An 18,783-nucleotide genomic window follows, 5' to 3' on the forward strand; every position below is an offset into this window, starting at 1 on the left:
TATAATTATTTTGGAGAGAAACATAACTGAATGAACTTTATTTTTCTTCTTATATATCTTTCAGTTTTTCTCTGATATAAAAGGTTATCTTGATGCTGAACTTGTGACGTCAGTTTACTCACGTCTGGCCTATAGTTATTCGTCTTAGGTGAATAAAAAGTGTCTGAATTTTCGTCAGCTAAGCTGTTTGTATTCTTATTTAAAATAAACAGGGATTATGTATTCTTTAGTTAAGAAATATATCTGATGGAAAACGAAAGAAAACTTGCTAAAAAATTTTAGAGTACTCAACTGCAGTAGGTATATTTATAAAATGCGCACTATTAGCATTATAATATTGCAAATAATTATGAAAAATGGAAATTATTACTAAAAATAATCCACACAATAGGAGGATAAAATATTTCCTCATTACGGACTGATATTTAACTGTATTCTTTATTTTTACTTTCTGATTTAGAAATTTAAAAATGAAATCATTTATATAGTCATATATAAATGACAGAATTTTATTTTCTAAATCAAATCCGTTTCCAAAAGACTAAATTATTCATATTCGTATTAAAGCGTTGTAATTAAATAAAGGGGTTTTATTTTAGTATATGCGGACAGAAAGTTAAAGGATGTTTATTCTGTTACAGAAAATTTCTACCGTAAAATACGTTGTAGCAGAAGTCTATGAACTTGAAATGTCTTCTTATTTATAAGACATATTAATTAAGCAATTAAAAATAAATTGATATTTTAATTATGTTAATCGAAATCAATTAAAAATAAATTGATATTTTAAGTATGTAAATCGAAAGCACCTCAAAACGTAATAAAATCTTAAATAAATTTAACGTGAGCAATGTAATGATGTAACTATAATTTGAGTCATACTATCAGGACTTTTAATTTACAGGAATCCGTAAAATATTCATTATGGAATTAAATCTTTTTCCTTTACATTTACTATCACTTAAAATTCCAGCAACTAAGAATTCATAACAATGTGCCTAATTCATTATTTATAAAATAGTGACAGAAAATGTACTGTCATGGCTTGATTTTAAGAATTAGATTAAAGAATTAAGCAATTTCTCTATGTAGTACCTGAATTGCTACTTTTCCGTATTCTGTCTGAAACTTTAGGGACTTAAATAAGATTAATAACATTCAGTTTGCATTGCAGAAACACTGAAGTGCTTAATAATTCAGACAATGTGTTTAATTTCATTTCAGGAAGATTTAGCTAATTTGAATTTTATGCTGGTTGGGAGCATTTCTTTAATCATGAGACATATGGGAAATGTAATTTTAATAAGCTCCACTTTAAAGTTTACTTAATCCATTATCTTAACATTTCAGCATGTTGAAGCATACACACGACGCTGTATTATGTAATTATGCAGAAGTCAAAGTAAATATGCAACGTAAAGTATCAAAATTACATATCTGATCCTGGTTGTTAAGTAGGTGGATTAGGAAGAGGTTAGGAATTTCTGCATCACACCTAGCATAATACCATTTAGGCTCAGGTAACTAGATCAATTAACATTTACGGCTCGTGGATAATGAATTACCTGACAAATGAATTGAATTAGCATAGCAAACTTATTAAAACTTACTTGCTTGTTTCAAAGGCACACTGCCATGACATTGAAAGCTAAAGAGAATTTTAAATCGTGAACATTCACATTCGCTTGAATGCCCTTCTGATTAATAGGAAATTATAACTGAATCTATTCTACTAACAGGCCATCAGCTCCATTTAAGAGACCAGAATAAAACTAAAAAGCCACATTTTATTATTTCTAAAGATTTGTTCATAGTTTCTCTTATTAATGTACTAGCCGCTACGCGACCAGCCTTCATCTGCGCCGTAAAAATAATGTGCCGTAAAAATTAAATGTGCCGTAAAAATGCCAAATATTAAATTTAAAACTTGCATAAAATTTTACTCTGCAGAATAATTTTATCAAAAAAAAATTCAATAAAAATGAATCACAGATTAAAATAATTACAATGAAATAAGCAATATCCCTTAAGATAAATGTTAATTATCCTAATAAATAAATTAACGAACTTCCCCTTGCAAAAAATCTTAAGAATTCAAATTGTATAAAGGAAGTTAAGAATTTTGTTTCCTAAAAAAATCATGCAAAACTTTTTATATAATTAATATTATATATAATAAACATAATACAAAAACATCACAATTAAATAAGCAATAAATCTGATATTTTCAAGAGAAAACAGTCAGCAGTCTGATACCCAAAGCAATGAATGAAAAACTGTTGCCAAAACCACATTTCTAAAAGAATGAAACTATCATCAGAAAGCAATAATAAATCAAAATTGTGCTTTGTGGATAACATAATTCGAATTATACAAACCTCTTCGCCATTAGCTAATTAAGAGAGAGAGAGAAAAGAAATTCTTTCTGTTGTGCCTTCGAAAAATCAAAAGAAAATAAGCAGCATGAAATAAGCGTTATCCCTTAGTACAAATATTAATTATCCTAATAAATGAATTAACCAACTTATCGTTGCAAAAAAAAATCATGCTAAACCTTTCAGTATCTTAAAAACAGTTAAATAAGCAATAAATATTTTATCTATTTTCAATCCAATATCATCAGTCCAGTATACAAAGCATTGAATAGAAAACTGTTGCCAAAACCACATTTCTTAAAGAAAATGATGTGATTTCATCAAAAAAGATAAAAAAAAAAATCTGATTCGAATTTTGAAAAAATCGCTTCGAGGTGCACTGGCTCTTGTCTAGATGCACCTATGTACCAAATTTCGTAGGCCTGGATCAATTAGCTTACGCGCAGCAAGAACAAAAGACACACACGCATACAGACTTTCTTTTATTATATGTAGCGATTTGTATGTAGATTTGTACGATGTTACAATTATGTCATTCTATACGTTATTTTGACAACAAAAACTCGCCAAGAAAGTTAAGTATTTAAATTAGGAATAGCTAATCAAATTTTGTGATAAATCCAACGGAATGCGAAAAATTGGATAATTATTGTATTTTTGAACTTTTATTTAGGTTTCTGAATGAAGGTGTACCTTGTATTTCAAACCTTAATAAATGAGACATTCCGTGTATTTTTAGAAAGCAAATCAAATATTACCTTTAAAGTGTTTTGATATTGTTGAAAACATAGCATAGACTATACAATAACGTGTTATGTACATAACAAACTATGCAAGCAAAAATGGAATGCTGGTTAAACGTTAACCTGGTCATAATAATAATCGACACTTTCTTTTGGGTGTTATATTTTTTGAATAGAATAAAATAAATTCCATAAATGTTACATTAATGGGGAAATACTGTATGTATTCACTACACGCTACGCGGTCAGCCTTCTTCTGACTTGTACTAAACTAAATGTACCGGAAAAATGCCTAAAGGGAACATCAAATATTACATTTAGAAACTGCACAGAATTTTACCCTGCAGAACAAATTTATCAAAAATTCAATAAAATGTATCACATATAAAAATACAATGAAATAAGCAATATTCCTAAATACAAATATTAATTATCCTAATAAATAATTTAACCAACTTTCCGTTCCCTTCTCTCGACAAACGTCCAGTATCCAGAGAAATTTTAAATTTAAAAACTGCACAGAATTATCGCCCTCGCGTTTCCGAATGGCAAGTGCTGATATCAGCAACAATGGTAATAGTGATATATCAGCAACAATGGCTGCGTGTCATTGTTGCTGATCTAATGAGAGAGAATTATCGATTTGATGCGATTTCATCAAAAAGCATAAAATAAAAACAAAACTTATTCGAGTTTTGACAAAATCGCTTCAGAGTGCACTGGCCTCTGGTCTAGACGCACCCTTTATATCAAATTTCCTAGCCCTGGGTCTTATTCACTTACTTACCACCATCTGAGTTGCTGTACCGCCTGTTATATGACTATCAGCATTTGTACCCAATTGGTGGAGCATTCTATTATTGCTAAGCATAGCCAAAAATCTCTGTAGAAAATAAAAATTTAATTAAAAATTAAATAAATTTATAGCTGAAATTATACAAGTTACTTCAGAAGATAGGTATTTGTGACCTGTGGTTCTTAAAGGGACTCTGTCAAGACTTAATGAATGATTGACTGTGCTGAATGATTTTTTTTTAGATTCCTTTTAGATTTTCCCAGTTCATTGCCAGGTAGTGTATGAAAGTTTTAAGTTTGTTTCCCAGCAGCATATTCTTTTGAAGTTGTTTGAGTCATACCTCGCATTTTCAGCTGTGTACGGCCGGAACTGTGGGTCTTTGGTGATTTCAAGCTCGAATATACAGTGTTCGATGGTACCTGTTGAGCCGCATAAGTCTGTGTGGTGCAATCCAAAGCGAAACAGATAGGGTGATAAAGGGCCATGCGCCGTCAAGAAATATTTTTCTGCCTGTAGTGGATAATTATTAGCTTACACGCATCAGGAATGAACGGCAAACACAGACAGACTCTTTCTTTTACATATATAAACTAGCCGCTATGCGGCTAGCCTTTGTCTGGCTTTTAAATGTACCGGAAAACAAATGTCCTCTCTACAAACGTCCAAGATCCAAGAGAAACATTAACTCCTTCACATTCAATCCGCCCCAAACGGCCTTACATTGAAACAAACAGAACCGCCCGTAAACGGCTGAGATTCCCTTCCCCTAAGGTATGCAGTAGCAGGTGCAGTTCCCCAAAATGCATTGTATCAAATTACTGCAGACAGCTTGTCCTAAGAGGTTTCTTATCTTTTGGTTGATAGTGACATTTAGTTGTTGATTCTTTTGTGGTACAGTGTGCTTTTAAGCTTTAAACAGAATTAAAAGAGCAGTTTAAAAATTTAAGAATTATATTTATTTTTAAACCTTCCTATAAAAATAACGGAAATAAACAAAATCTCAGTCGTGATCATAACAAGGCCGGAAAGGCTTGTTGGTCTGACCTTCAGAATAGTTTTATAAAGAACGGGGTCAAAGGCTAATAGAATCTTTGTTAAAAAGTACAAAGTATGTCATTCGAAATCTTCACACCTATTTTCTTCGTTAATGGACGGGGAGGGGAGGAAACTGCTGTGAAACTGGAAAACTCTTTCGGGCGGTCCTGTAGTTTGAGGATACAGGTTAGCGAAGGGTCTGGATTTCAAAGAGTTAAATTTGAAAACTGCACAGAATTATCGCCCTCATTTTTTCGAGTGGCAACAGTGTTGATATCAGCAACAACGACAACAGTGATACATCAGCAACAATGGCTGCGTGCCATCGATTTGATGCGATGTCATAAAAAAAAAAAAGAAAGAAAAAGAAAAACTCATTCGAATTTTGAAAAAATCGCGTTGAGGTGCACTGGCTCTTGTTTAGATGCACCCCTATGTGCCAAATTTCGTATCCTTGGGTCTATTAGCTCACGTGCAGCACGAATTGAAAGACTCTTCTTTTTATTATTGTAGAGTTGCGCGCCTCCAACTTGCACGCAACCAAGAGGTGACTGTTGAGACTGGAAAAATGACAGAGTCTTGCTAAGGGTTTAAGTCCCTTTTTATTCAACGTAATAAATTACAAGTGCGTGCTCTTGACGCTCACAAACTACGCCGACCCGGCGGTAAAATAAAAATAAGAAGCTGAAAAGAAAATAATAACAAGACTCTAACTACGAGGCTCTCTAAAAGTAACTAACCTCACCGCGTTTTACAATACCGCTGCTACTTCAGCAACTTTGAATATCACGTTGAACGATTAACAATTCTCCAGGCAAGCACACAGGCCGAAACGCGGGGTTCTTCAATTTCTGGCTAACTACCTCCGCGCTCGTGAAGTAAGAACAGCACACTTCGAACTCGTTTCCTTTCTATTTAACTCAGAATACTTCCGCTGATAATTTGAATCCTTGCGCGTTTTACTAAAATTTACATACTCTGGCATTGGCAGTTCCAGGCGAAAGTAAGGCTTGACAGGAAAGATAGTTTAAACTTAAAATAAATGTTAGTTAAAATAAATATAAACCCTACATTATAAGAAGAGATAACGGACTGAATTTCTCCGATTTTATTTAATTCAAAATTAAATCAAATTGGTTGTTTTTATGAAGTCATAGGGAGGAATGTATCAGTAATTATATAGAGACAATACTGTAAATTTTAATAAAATGCAAGCCACTACTTTACTGCTGAAAATTATACTGTATATTATTTCTGCATTTTATTTCTGCATTTCTGCTGTTAGTCTCGAAACACGATTTGGCCTTGTTTAAGTTTTCATTGTCTTTCTTTCAGTCTATTGCCATTCGAAGAAACATAAGAAGAAACATATAAGATAATATTCTCTCATACTTAATCTGTATGTTATTAAATAACAAACTAAATGATTTAAAGGAAACAGATGCAGTTTTTAAGAATATTATTTTTTAAAATTTTTAATATGTTTCATTTAAATGAAAATGCATTTAATTCATAACATATCTAATAAAACATCTTTTGTTTTTACAGAATTACATTACATGTTTTTTGCCTTTTTATACATGCAGAAAATATATAATGGCCAACTCTGGCAATAATCTCTACTGATAAGCAATATTAGACTAAAGAAATCTTTCGGACGATTGTTAAAATCTGAACCCTTTCAAATCTTTTTTTTTTTTTTTTTTTGTTAAATACACACAACCAATATGTTAAATTTTAAATACAAAGTCCATTCTTTCTCAATACCGCAAAGAAATAAGCAAACATTAAGTATACTTGCAAATGTACTCGGAAATATTTTCCCTCACACTCTCTTTAGAATATGTTTTCTGAAAGCATTCATATTCCATCCAAGTCACAATTAAAATTGTTTGCGAATTTTACATTTCCAACGTCTTGCGCCTTAATCTGAAAAGAAATGTTGAAATTTCTAAAAGGATATTTATGTTTAAGTTAGAAGAATACAGGGCATAACAGATTTCCAACCGGCTCAGAGGCGTATTTTTTATACTCTTCTTTAAAATAATTGGTGGTACATTGCAAAGCCGTTATAAAGTAATTGCTTTTGCGAATTACATTTGAAAGCTCGGTCACGTTTAAACTTTAGTTTGATATTTCTGCTTACTTGGTAAAATTTCTTTCTCACTTTCGCTATTTGGAATTTAAAAATTTCCATCTATTTTGATTCATATCATTAACTTCTGTTAAGAACTTTAAACATAATTAAGATTCCTTGAAAGAAAAAAATAAAAGCGTACATTTAAAAGCTGGGGTATAGATTTATTTATTCCAATCTTATACTGAATGTATAAGAGAAATGTTAATTTCATTTTTTCATTATTTGTGTGTTTAAAAAGAGAAAAATTATAAACATATGTATAAAACCTTCTAAACGTAATTTCATGAGACGTCTTTCATTGGAATAACGAATAACATCGGGTATGTACTCTAATACTTTACAAAGAACTGCGTATTAGGTAATTGTAAAATAAAATAAAGGCGATGTTATATCATAGACTATCACGGAAATCAGAAGTGCAAAATTAAAGCTTGAGAGCCTTTATTTCTAGACTAATATACATACGGAAAGCTAGTTAGAATAAAATCATCAAAGAGCATTGTCCATCTCTGACTATCTTGTTTAGTCTCTGAATAGTGGTTCTGTCTGGGGTTCGAATTCCCGTGAACACCCTGACTGCAAGGGCATTTCCATGGTTTTCACCATGCATAAAGTGTATACGAAAGAGTTATAGTATTTCTCCCGTCTTCTTAGCAGGCCTTCGTAGTGTATTAGTCAGCATGCTCGATGCGTATTCGAGAGGTCCGTGGTTCGATACCCGACAAGGGCATTGCTCATTTTTCATGTCTCCTGCTTCGCATTAATAATCTCTACAGAGTTTCCTTTGAAACGTTCTCCACGAAGGCATCCCTCCTATTATACAGATAGCCTTTGAGTGCTATACCATAGTTAAACTAAACGCGATTCTGAGTTCACATTATTGCAGACGGGGTTATGGGAACATTACTGAACGTTCGCCTCGTGGCTTTTTCCCCCTGGAATCACTTGGAAATTCTAAGCCTAACTGCCTATATGCATTTTTATAAACATATTTCATTATATATTACTACAAAATGAATAAAGTACTCTTATCTGAAATAAATCTTTTAAAAGAATAATAATTCGACAATTTTGCAATCAGTTTCAAAAGGAGCTAAAAATAGATCGCTGAAAGTTTTAACACGTTCTATAATGATTTTTGTTATAAGCATTTTGTCATTATTATGATCGTACTGCGTCTGCAGCAGAAATTCGAGCTGGAGTTGGCACCACGATGATACAACGAACTGTTACAACTTACGTGACGCTCTGTAGCGTAGCCAGAGACGCCCTGTAACTTGCATTCCACTAACTCCAAACCCCCGCACTTTGTGATGTCAGTGGTATCAAGGTAGAGCTCATTGGAGAATGGCATAGAGATCTGTTGTGTTTTCTGATGAAAGCAGCCTTGTCTTGGTGCCAGTGATAGACGTGTGTTGGTTAGAAGAAAGTCAGGTGAGCGCCTGCAACCAACCTGTCTGCGGCTTAGATACACTGAACCTACACTTGGAGCAATGATCTGGGGAGTAATTTCGTCTGACAGCAGGAGCTCTGTCTTAGTTATCCCACGTACATTGACTGCAAATTTATGCGTCACTCTGGTGATTCAACCTGTTCTGCTGCTATCCATGAAAAGCATTGAAGGGGGTGTTTTCCGACAGGATAGAGCTCGCCCTCATACCACTGTTGTAACCCAACATGGTCTACAGTGATCGACATGTTGCTTTGATCTGCTACATAAGTAGATCTTTTACTAATTTACTAATTAAGCACGTATGAGACATCATTGGACGACAAGTACAGCATCATCCACAACCAACATTAACAGTCCAACAGACAGAGCATTCATCGACCAAGTCCAACAAACATAGAACTCATCCCACAAACTGACATCGGCACCTGTACGACAAAATACATGAACGTTTGCAGGCTTGCATTCAAAATTCTGGCTTTTACACCGGTTATTAATGTCCCAGCATGTGACATTTTACATGGCTGTTCTGGTGTTTGCATTAACCTGTGATCTCGAAACTTTAATGAAATGAGTATGTTACCTAGAAAAGTGTATTGCACAAATTTCATACCCCTACATTAATGTTTTCTTGGTACTAGGGCTTTTTTTTCTCGTCAGTCTATATCAATAAAGACTTCTATTGATTTCAACATTACAGCAAGTAAGTTTTAATACATTTAAATGCTACTGTATTGAGAACTTTAAATGCAGTTTTGTACTTTTCAACACCTGAAAGGCACACGAGTTGATAAATTCTTATACCTAATGATATAACAAGTAGAGTTTCGTAATTTTTAATAGCTCATTAAAATTTTGCATTAGAGTATTTATACTTTTTGATATCATAGGACATGCAGAAAAGTCTTTGTCAAATGTAAAATGAAAGAAAAAAATTTTTATTTTACGTTTAAGACTTCATTCAAAAATAAGGTTTCCTAAGGCAAATGAAATACTGTGCAAGCATTTAGAACCACAAAATGGCAATTTAGATCTATGCTATAATTTGTTATTTTTTACTTCATTTCTAAAAATTTAAACTTTTACTAACGGGATCATCGTAATATTTGAAACTTGATAAACAATTCAAATTTCAAAAGTACAGTTCAATTTCATTTCAGGTTTTTCTGTTTTTTCTTCACGCGAATCTTAGGAATTCTAACTTAAAAAGAAAATTCAAACTTTCAACTCAAGGTTTAAAAAAAAAAACCAACGTACATTAGAAATACTTACTGAAAAAGAACTTGACTATTGCAATTTCAGGAACATAGGTCACCAGCATTAACCTTGTGGAGTACCTTCAATAATGGCCACTCTTAATTTTCTGGAATAGTTAATGTTTACCTTCTAGAGACACTAGGTATTTTATAAAAGCAGAAGAGATGAAAAATGAGCAATGCCCTCGCCCGGACTCGAACCACGGACTTCTCGAACACGCGTCAAGTGTGCTAACCACTACACCACGAAGGCGGAAGAACTACCTTATCACCTACGTCAACTCATCCTTCCTCATTTACGAATGCTTCAAACAAAAAATAACCTGGAAACCTGTAAAAAATCTAAATTTTTGCTCAAATATTTTTGAATACTTATGTTGAAATAATTTAAGAATGATTTATGAACTTTTTATTTACTTAATTTACTAACATTATAATCTTTGTTATGTATTAATTGCTTATTAATTTCAAGCTGTAAGTTGATAGATTTCTTATTCAGTTTTGTTCAGTAACTGAAGTAACTGAAGTAACTAGTAATTTTTGCTTTAGTTTGTTTAAAGTTGGTTGTAAGTTTTGTAAAATTTTGGTAAACTTTAAATTTAAGTTGGAAGTTTTAAAAGTTTTCTTAAAGTAAAGTTGTTTAATTTTAATTTTTGTTTAGGAACTTAAAATTTTACTTTGGTTTTGTAAAGTTTGTTTTGGCCCTTAAGGTTGTGTAACTTTTAACGTTACCTTTTTTTTAAAGTTTGTTTTTTAAAGTTACACATTTTTGGTGTGTTAATTTTTTTAAATTTAGAGTTTGGCAGAAAGAGCGTCTACCCCCCTTTCTGCTAAAGTCGTTTTGAATCAATAATTTCTGGTGGTAGGGTGTTGAAGAAATATAATTTTTTTTAGAATTGTTTTACTCAAAAGTGTTTCCTAAATTTCATCAACAGAACTTATTAGTAATATTAATTAAGGTTTTAATCAGCTTTTGTGTTTGCTTAATTTTATATTTTTAAGCAAAGTTAATTATGTTAGTCAATTTTTATAACTGTTGTAAATCTGGATAACTCAAAATAGTCTCTTGGGTTTGAGTCTGTGTTAAAGAGACATTAATGTCAAGTATTTCTTGAGTATTATCTGAATTTAAAAACAGAAATTATGAATTTAAACTAATTGAAATTTATATGCTTTTGTACAGAAAATTTGTGTCTTTCTGGTGGAATTATAGGTTTTACGCTTAGCTTAATTGCTTGAGAAGTTATTCGTAACTAAACTTATATTTTTAGCAGAAATGGCGCAGATTTTTTGACTTCGAATTGTTCACTTTGAAGAGCAGTTTTTAAGCTTTTAAAGTTGATTTTGGGCAGGTGATGAATGTTTCCTCCCACCCATTTCCGGAGGGTGAGTCCTCCTGTGAAGAGAGTTAGTTGCCTTGGCATGATTTTTGGCGAGAAAATTTAAAAGGTTGAATTATTCTTGGAAAAAATTTAGAAATTTTTATATGGTTATATTCTTGGCGTGTTTGCAGATTCTTCTCATTTCTTTTGGGGAGTTTTGGGGAATATGGAAGTTTTCCGATTTAAAACTCTTGCGCGCTCGTTAGAGAGCAGATTTTGGACACAAAGTTCTTGGCCAGCTGACCGTAGAATAGGCCGGAAATGTTACTCGAATTTGATGCCCGCCCACCTCCTTCGGTCAAAATTAAACTACATCTTAGGGAGTTCACCATCGACGGAGATTATTTGTTTCGACTTCTTCAGTCTCTTGTGATGGAGCCAACTACCTGCTCTTCTTGTCAGTCACCTTTAAACACACTCTCTGCTTGAAGTCCAGTGGGCGGTTCGCCGAAGAGTCACCCCAACGGTGTAGGCCTAGAAAGGAAAGAAGGAGGCGAAAACTTTTGATGTTTCCACCGCCAGTGCTACGGAATTGGCCATCTTAGTATGTCATCATGGTATGCGTGGATCCCGTCACCGAATTTCAGCAAATTTAAGTATCTTGTTGGGAAAAGGTCCTTTCCAGAAGATGTCTCCAGACCGTGAGTTACCTCTATTTAAATTTTCCAATCTGCCCTAAGAGATGGGGACAATTTGCAATCAGTGCCGACCCCAGTTTCTCGGCCAGCCACCAATAAATTTATTCACTTACTGAGTAACAATTTTAATTGTTTATTTCATGAACTGAGTAATATTTTGAGTTTAAAATTAAAATGATTTTTCTAACTTCAGGTAATCCCCGGGAGGATATCCATGTCTAATTGCAATGAATTATATATTTAATAAATCTAGCTTACCTGTTATTTTGGTGTGTTATTTTGTTAATACTTTCTACATACACTTTCTTAACCACGATTGTAGCTCATTTAGATTACACAACGCAATTTTTTACCTTTCTAGGCTATGTTGGGGTTCACTTTAGAGTAATTAAAATGCAGGTTACTCACCACATACAGGTGTTGTTGATTTATTTTAATTTAAAGAGTAAGGAAAATTATATACACCACATCTTCTTAATAAATTAAGGCATATTAAAAAATTTGTATCTTAAATTTGCCTTTTTAAAAAAAACTTTGCTTTGATTAAAAATGTTTAATAATACAGAAAAATAATTTTCTGATCTTGTTCTTATAAAGATTCGAATAAATCTTTCATATTTGGATTAGGGAACATTTGGAATTCTTCGTATTTCTATACTTAGAAGTGCGGAACTCAATGGAAGCCTATTAGGAATGATGAACGAAAACAATGCGCAGAATAATGATTAAAATGATGAAAATTAAATAAAATAAACCAAAAAATACTAAAATCCATCTTATGTGGAAACTCGTTGGGAATATAATTTCACTCAAAAACAGAATAGAAACAGAATTGGACTCAGGATGGTCCAAGGAATTTACGCTGTGGTCTTCTTTCTAATAAAAATCAATATTTTTAAAACCTCGAAAGTAATTTTTTTATATCTCTTTGTTTCCTTTTTTGTTGGCACAAAAAATTCTGTCTTATTAAAAAAAAGTAAATATAAAATAAACAAAAATAGAAAAATTCAGCACTCTTTCACCTTAATTGAAATACTGAATATTAAATTATATGTTTAATAAAAGGGACAGAATCGGGGCTTGAAAAGAAAAACACTTTACTTCTTACAAGGCGAGCAAACCTTACATTCCTCCTCGTTCAGCAAGATTAAATTGCTTACCACACGTGTGAGTAAAGAAGCGAACATCTGTAAAAATAAAAACCTTAATTTAAGCTTAGCTCCCATCAGAAGCATCGCACATTAGCGGAGCTAATGCCATCCTGTGATCTCTTAACGGGGTGCCACGAAGACTGCATCCGAGGAGTGGAGGCGGTTTCATGCCGTGTTCAGTTCCTCCTAAGTAATGCGTTGCCATGGAAACGCAGTTCCTAGCTCTTGAGTCCGATTTCCCAAGAACTAGCGAGCAGGGGAGATCTCTGTAACCCGGTGATGTTTTTCTTTCTGGCCACGGGCTAAAGATGCTCATCAGCAAACAACATAAATAACAGGCTTCTTGTGGGTGTTTATTGAGTTGTGTGGTAATGTTTTAGAAGAAGGATGATTTCGTGGTCAAGATGTTTGATCTTTGGATTAAGGACGACACTGAAGGAGTATGAACAATATAATTTGGGATGTGGGACAGATCTGATGTGGAATTAGAGGGAATGGAGTGATAAATGTAGCTAGGGTAATAATGAATCATATATGAGCTTCTAATATTAGGATACTAATGCAGCAAAACTATGCATTAACATAACAGTTATAATTTTTGTACATGTTTCAAATACAGAAGCAATTCAGCTTTTTTTTCATTTTGTATTTAGATTCTGCATATCGCGTGCCAAAAAATTACGTATAGTCTTTTAATAATCCCCTTTATCATGATAAAATATTTATTAACTTACTCCATAAAAACAAAACTCAGCTTTATTATATTTCGCTTAAACCAGTGTTTCTCAACCTTTTAGTATTCACGGCCCAATTTTCAATCATACTTTTCATCGCGCCCTCCTCCCCACCGCATACAATAAAATGTATACAATAATAATATATTTTGAGTATTTTGGCGCTAAACCTACACTACAACCTTAATTTTAAATTTTAGAAATTACCAAGAATATGGAAATTTATTGACATTTTGCAACACCGATCCTCAGCATTGAAAAAACAAGAATCCTATGCCTTTTTATTGCTCTTGCGTCCCGCCATGTCGGGCATTCTCACGGTCGCGAGAAGTTTCGATTTGTCTGGAATTTGTCTGGTCAGCTTAAAAGTTAAGTTAGGAGCGTGCGCAGATGTGAACAAATGTTTTCTCATAGGGAGAAGGAGAAAGTTCTATGACGCCAATTTCAATTTCAGACAATCTCATTCGAGTCGATCCTTCTATCGCTATTGAATCTATTCTGAATGTGTATGTTATATATATTTTCGTGTAATTGCAATTCACCGTATTAAATACTCACGGCAGCAGACTTATGCAGAATCATGGATAAATTTTTAAGCGGGCGTAAGCAAGCATTAGACGATAGACAAGCATTAACAAGTACACAGACGAGCGTGGTTCCGAAAATAAAATCAAGAAAATATTCTCAAGAATACTTACATTTTGGGTTCACTAGTACTGAAGTAAATGAAGAAGAAAGGCCCCTGTGTATCATTTGCTCAAAAATGTTGGCGGCAGACAGCATGAAACCTAATAAACGTAAACGACATTTGGAAACCGTTCATAGTGAGTACGTAAACAAACCCAGAGAATTCTTCGAATTAAAATTAAAATCATATGAAAAGCAAAAATCATTGTTTAAAAAAGCTTTGTCTGTGAATGAAAAAGCTTTAATTGCCTTTTACAAAGTTTCATATAAAATAGCCAGATGTGAAAAGCCTCACACCATTGGTGAAGAGCTTATTTTGCCAGCCGCAATTGAGATTGTAGAAATTATGTTTGGAGATAATTTTGCAAAACAATTGCAGTCTATACCTCTTTCAAATGATACTGTTGCCCGTCGAATTGCTGATATAGCTGAAGATGTAGAGTGTCAGCTTTTGTCGAAGTTACGTGACAAATTGTTTTCAATACAACTCGATGAGGCAACAGATAGTAATAAAGATGCTCATTTCATTGCCTATGTTAGATTTTGTGATGATTTGTCAGTAGTAGAAGAATTACTTTTCTGGAAACCAATAGACTCAAAGCAACAGCACTCGCATTATTTGCTATCTTAAATGATTTTATGAACGAGGCAAACATAGAATGGAAATGCACCGATGGTGCTCGTTCTATGTCCGGAAGATTCCAAAGTATTCAAGCACTTGTGAAACAAAAATCGCCACAGTGCGTCTGGACACATTGCATGATCCACAGAAAAGCTTTGGCTTCCAAAGAAATGAGTCCTGGTTTGAATATTGTGTTAACTACGGTTGTAACCGTAGTAAATTATATAAAATTGATACCCCTGAAATCAAGAATCTTTTCCGCACTTTGTAAAGACATGGGTGCAGTACATTCAGCGTTACTATTTTATTGCGAGGCAAGATGGTTATCACGAGGGAAATTTTTGCAACGTGTTTATGAATTAAGAGAAGAAATCGCCGTTTTCCTAGAAGAGGAAAACAGACCGGAAGCTGAGAATTTTCGCGATAGTTTATTTGTGATGAAATTGAGCTACATGGTCGGCATATTCGAGAAATTAAATAACTTGAATTTTCAACTGCAAGGAGCAAATACACATATATTGGATACGAGTGATAAAGTTAATGCTTTTTGTAGGAAATTGGAATTGTGGAGCAGAATTTTAAAGCAAGAAAACTTAACAATGTTTGCAAATTTGAATGATTGTATTATAACTTACAAGGCTGAAGAACAACATGTAAAAGTTGTTTTTGTAACCATTGAAAATCATTTAGCAATGCTAGCAAAGAATTTTAAAAAGTACTTTCTTGCTGACGACAAATTGATATCAAGTTACAAGTGGGTGAGGGATCCATTTCAAAATACTCCCGAAGGACTCTCCATTGAAGAGGAAGAAACCTTCATAGACTTCACGGCAAGCGGCGAAACCAAAAGACAATTTAGTAATAAATCACTCTTTGAATTTTGGGCAGGAGTGGATGATGAGTTTTCTGCACTAAAAACAAGGGAATTTCGCTTTCTACTAATTGTTTCAACATCTTACCTTTGTGAAACTGGATTTTCTGCGGTGGCTTCTTTAAAGACAAAATATAGATCTCAGCTAAATATAGAAAAAGAACTGAGAGTGTCTATTTCTAATATTAAACCCTCCTTCGAAAAACTTTGCTCTGGAAGACAGGCCCAAGGAAGTCACTAATAATTATTAAATTTGTTTTTAATTTAGTAAGTTGTTTTAATTTAATAAGTTAATTATTAAATATGTCGAAATGTATTTTGTTTTGTATGTGTATGTGTGTTCTTTCCTTTCAGTCACTTAATCAATTTTTTTAAATAACATTTTCTCTTGGATATGCTCGCGCCCCCCCCATTAGTGTGCTCGCGCTCCCTAGGAGGCACGCCCCACAGGTTGAGAATCACTGGCTTAAACTAATTATCTGCCACAGCTAATAATATAGCAGTCTCATTTAATACGGCCTAATGATTTCTATAAAATATAGCCTAAGAAATATTATAAATTGTATCTAGAAAATCCTTAAAATATACTACAATTTATTCGGCTATGTAACAAAGTTAAACAAAATTCAAAGAAAAAAACTTCGTATGTAGTCACCATCTGACTTCCTTGCATGGCCTACTAAATTATACACATTTTTTGCTACACTTCTTTTAAACTTATTTTCTCGAATTTTTATAATGTAATTAACTGATCCCGCAAGAAAATGACGTGAAATACTGCAAATTTCAAAATTAAATACCCCGGTCAAGTTTGGTCGTACGGGAGTAAAACTACTTATAATTTTAATTTTTCATAACGAGTGTAAAATGTTTCCAAATAAATGTAGATTTCGTTAATTGTCCCGCTTTATTTTTTTTTAAATTTGACATTGCAAAAACATGAATATTTTCAGCATTTAAAACATTTCGTTAATTGAAAGTATGTGACAAAGTACAACAACTATGAAAAGAAAGGCTGGGTAAAGACTTTTATGCCTGGTAAAGGGGTTGGCGTATATATATATATATATGTAAACTCGGCGTCTAGGGGATTTCTACGCTGACGGCACACATTTAGGTGACTAAGTATTTATTTAGTTATTGAAGGAGATACAGTGATGAGTATTTACAAATGAAAAAAAGAGTTATAATTGAGAAGTTAACAGGTTCGCCATCTATTAATACGTCTTAATCGAAAACATGACTGTTCTCTTTCGCTTCTCTCGTCTCACTGCAATGCCGTTAGTTGTGTTGAGTTGTTGCACTCCTGCTACTCACACTCGGGTATCCTGACACGACAGAGCCTCCTAGCGATGATGGAGTTACAACAAAATCTGAAAAGAGTAATTAAAAAAAAAGAAAAAAAAGTTCGTTTGGATATACCATCTTGGAACGTTCTGAGAAAAAAAAAAAAAAAAAAAAAAAAAAAAAAAAAAAAAAAGAAGCGTCATTTGCTTGGAGTGTCAATAGATCATCCTGGAACGTCTTGATGGAAGAAGAAATGTTATTTCGCCAGTCCGTCTTGAATGCTCAAGCGTCTTTAGGAGCATATCTGGGAGGGACATCTTGGCGAGGCAAAAAAAAAATTAACATCTTAATAAATCTTGTATATATAAAAATTCTTTGTAGAGAGAGGGAAAAAACTTTTCAACTGATTATAAAAAAATAATGAAGAGGAAAAAAATGAAAGGTAGTAAATACTAAATAGAATGTCCAATTGTAGAGTATAGCCATTCAAAATTACGAGTTCATTGTTGAAAAGGCCATGGTTTCATCAAATCAGCAGCTGTGGAAGTTGTATTCGGACCTTCATGTATTCCGACTTTCTCTACCTCATAGCGGTCATTTGGCTTAACAGCTGTGACTTTGTAAGGCCCAAAAAATCGGGAACGGAGTTTGATTCCAGTTTCAAATTGAGTAGTTGAAGTGCGACTTGATCACCAACTTTGTATAAGTTTGGCTGTTTGCGGCGTTTGTTATATTGACGTCTATTTTCTTCTTGAAGTCTGAGACTATTGTTTTTCGCTTCGTCGCGTAATCTTTATTTTTCTTGTAAAGTGGATTGGAAGTGTTTCTCTTCAAGTATTTGCTTAATTTTGATATCGTCTTTGTTTTTCATCTTTATTCCAAAATGTAATTCAAAAGACGTGAATTTAGTGGCTTGAGATGTAGTGCTATTTATGATTCTCTGCACAGAAGCAACATGTTTAAACCACTTTTCGGGATCCTCTAAAGATAGCTTAGTTAAGACGGGAAGCAAAATGCCATGCATGCGTTCAATCTGTCCATTTGCACGTGGAACGCCCGTAGTTATTGTGATGTGTTCAATATTCTCATCATGACAATAGGTTTGAAATTCAGTTGAAATATAAGCTGCATCCCTGTCTGAGATAATGCGTCGGGGATTACCAAAAGTTGTTTGCTGTAATTTCAATTTGTCGACAGCAGCTTGAGTGGTTGTTGATTTAACAGGATAAAGCCAAAGAAACTTTGAGAATGCATCAACAACTGTAAAAAGATATTTGTAATTCTTGTTTGTTGACGGCAGTGGTCCTAGAAAATCTATATGATAAGTATCAAGTGGTGTATCGCCTTTTGGAATCGGATGAAGAAAACTTTCCGCTTTACCAGCCTTTCTGGAAGAAAGAATGCAGGGTACGCAGTTCAAAATGACTTTTTTAACAATCGCAGATAAATTAGGGATGTAATATTCATGTTTAATAATGGATTCCGTTTTGAGAGCAGAGAAATGACCTTTTGAGTGAACATTTTGCACTATTTCGGTTTGCATTACCTGAGGTACGACTAATAGTTCTTGGTCTTCAACTATTTTATACAGAACACCGTTCTTTAAGCAGTAGTCA

General features: G+C 33.5%; 2 protein-coding genes across 2 annotated transcripts in view; one reads left to right on the forward strand and one right to left on the reverse strand.

The window, feature by feature from the left end:
• The window catches only part of LOC118199568 (uncharacterized), a 753,888-nt gene that overhangs the window by 418,820 nt on the left and 316,285 nt on the right, over nt 1–18,783 (reverse strand). The gene's annotated exons all lie outside the window — the stretch shown is intronic.
• LOC146996691 (zinc finger BED domain-containing protein 5-like) lies at nt 15,027–16,121 on the forward strand. The gene has a single exon (XM_085819650.1). The coding sequence runs from the start codon at nt 15,027–15,029 to the stop codon at nt 16,119–16,121; it is 1,095 nt and encodes a 364-aa protein (XP_085675776.1).

The sequence above is a fragment of the Stegodyphus dumicola genome, chromosome 6 (assembly GCF_044657685.1).
Source record: "Stegodyphus dumicola isolate Sdum_Otavi_A_Nest chromosome 6, ASM4465768v1".
Lineage (NCBI taxonomy): Eukaryota > Metazoa > Arthropoda > Arachnida > Araneae > Eresidae > Stegodyphus > Stegodyphus dumicola.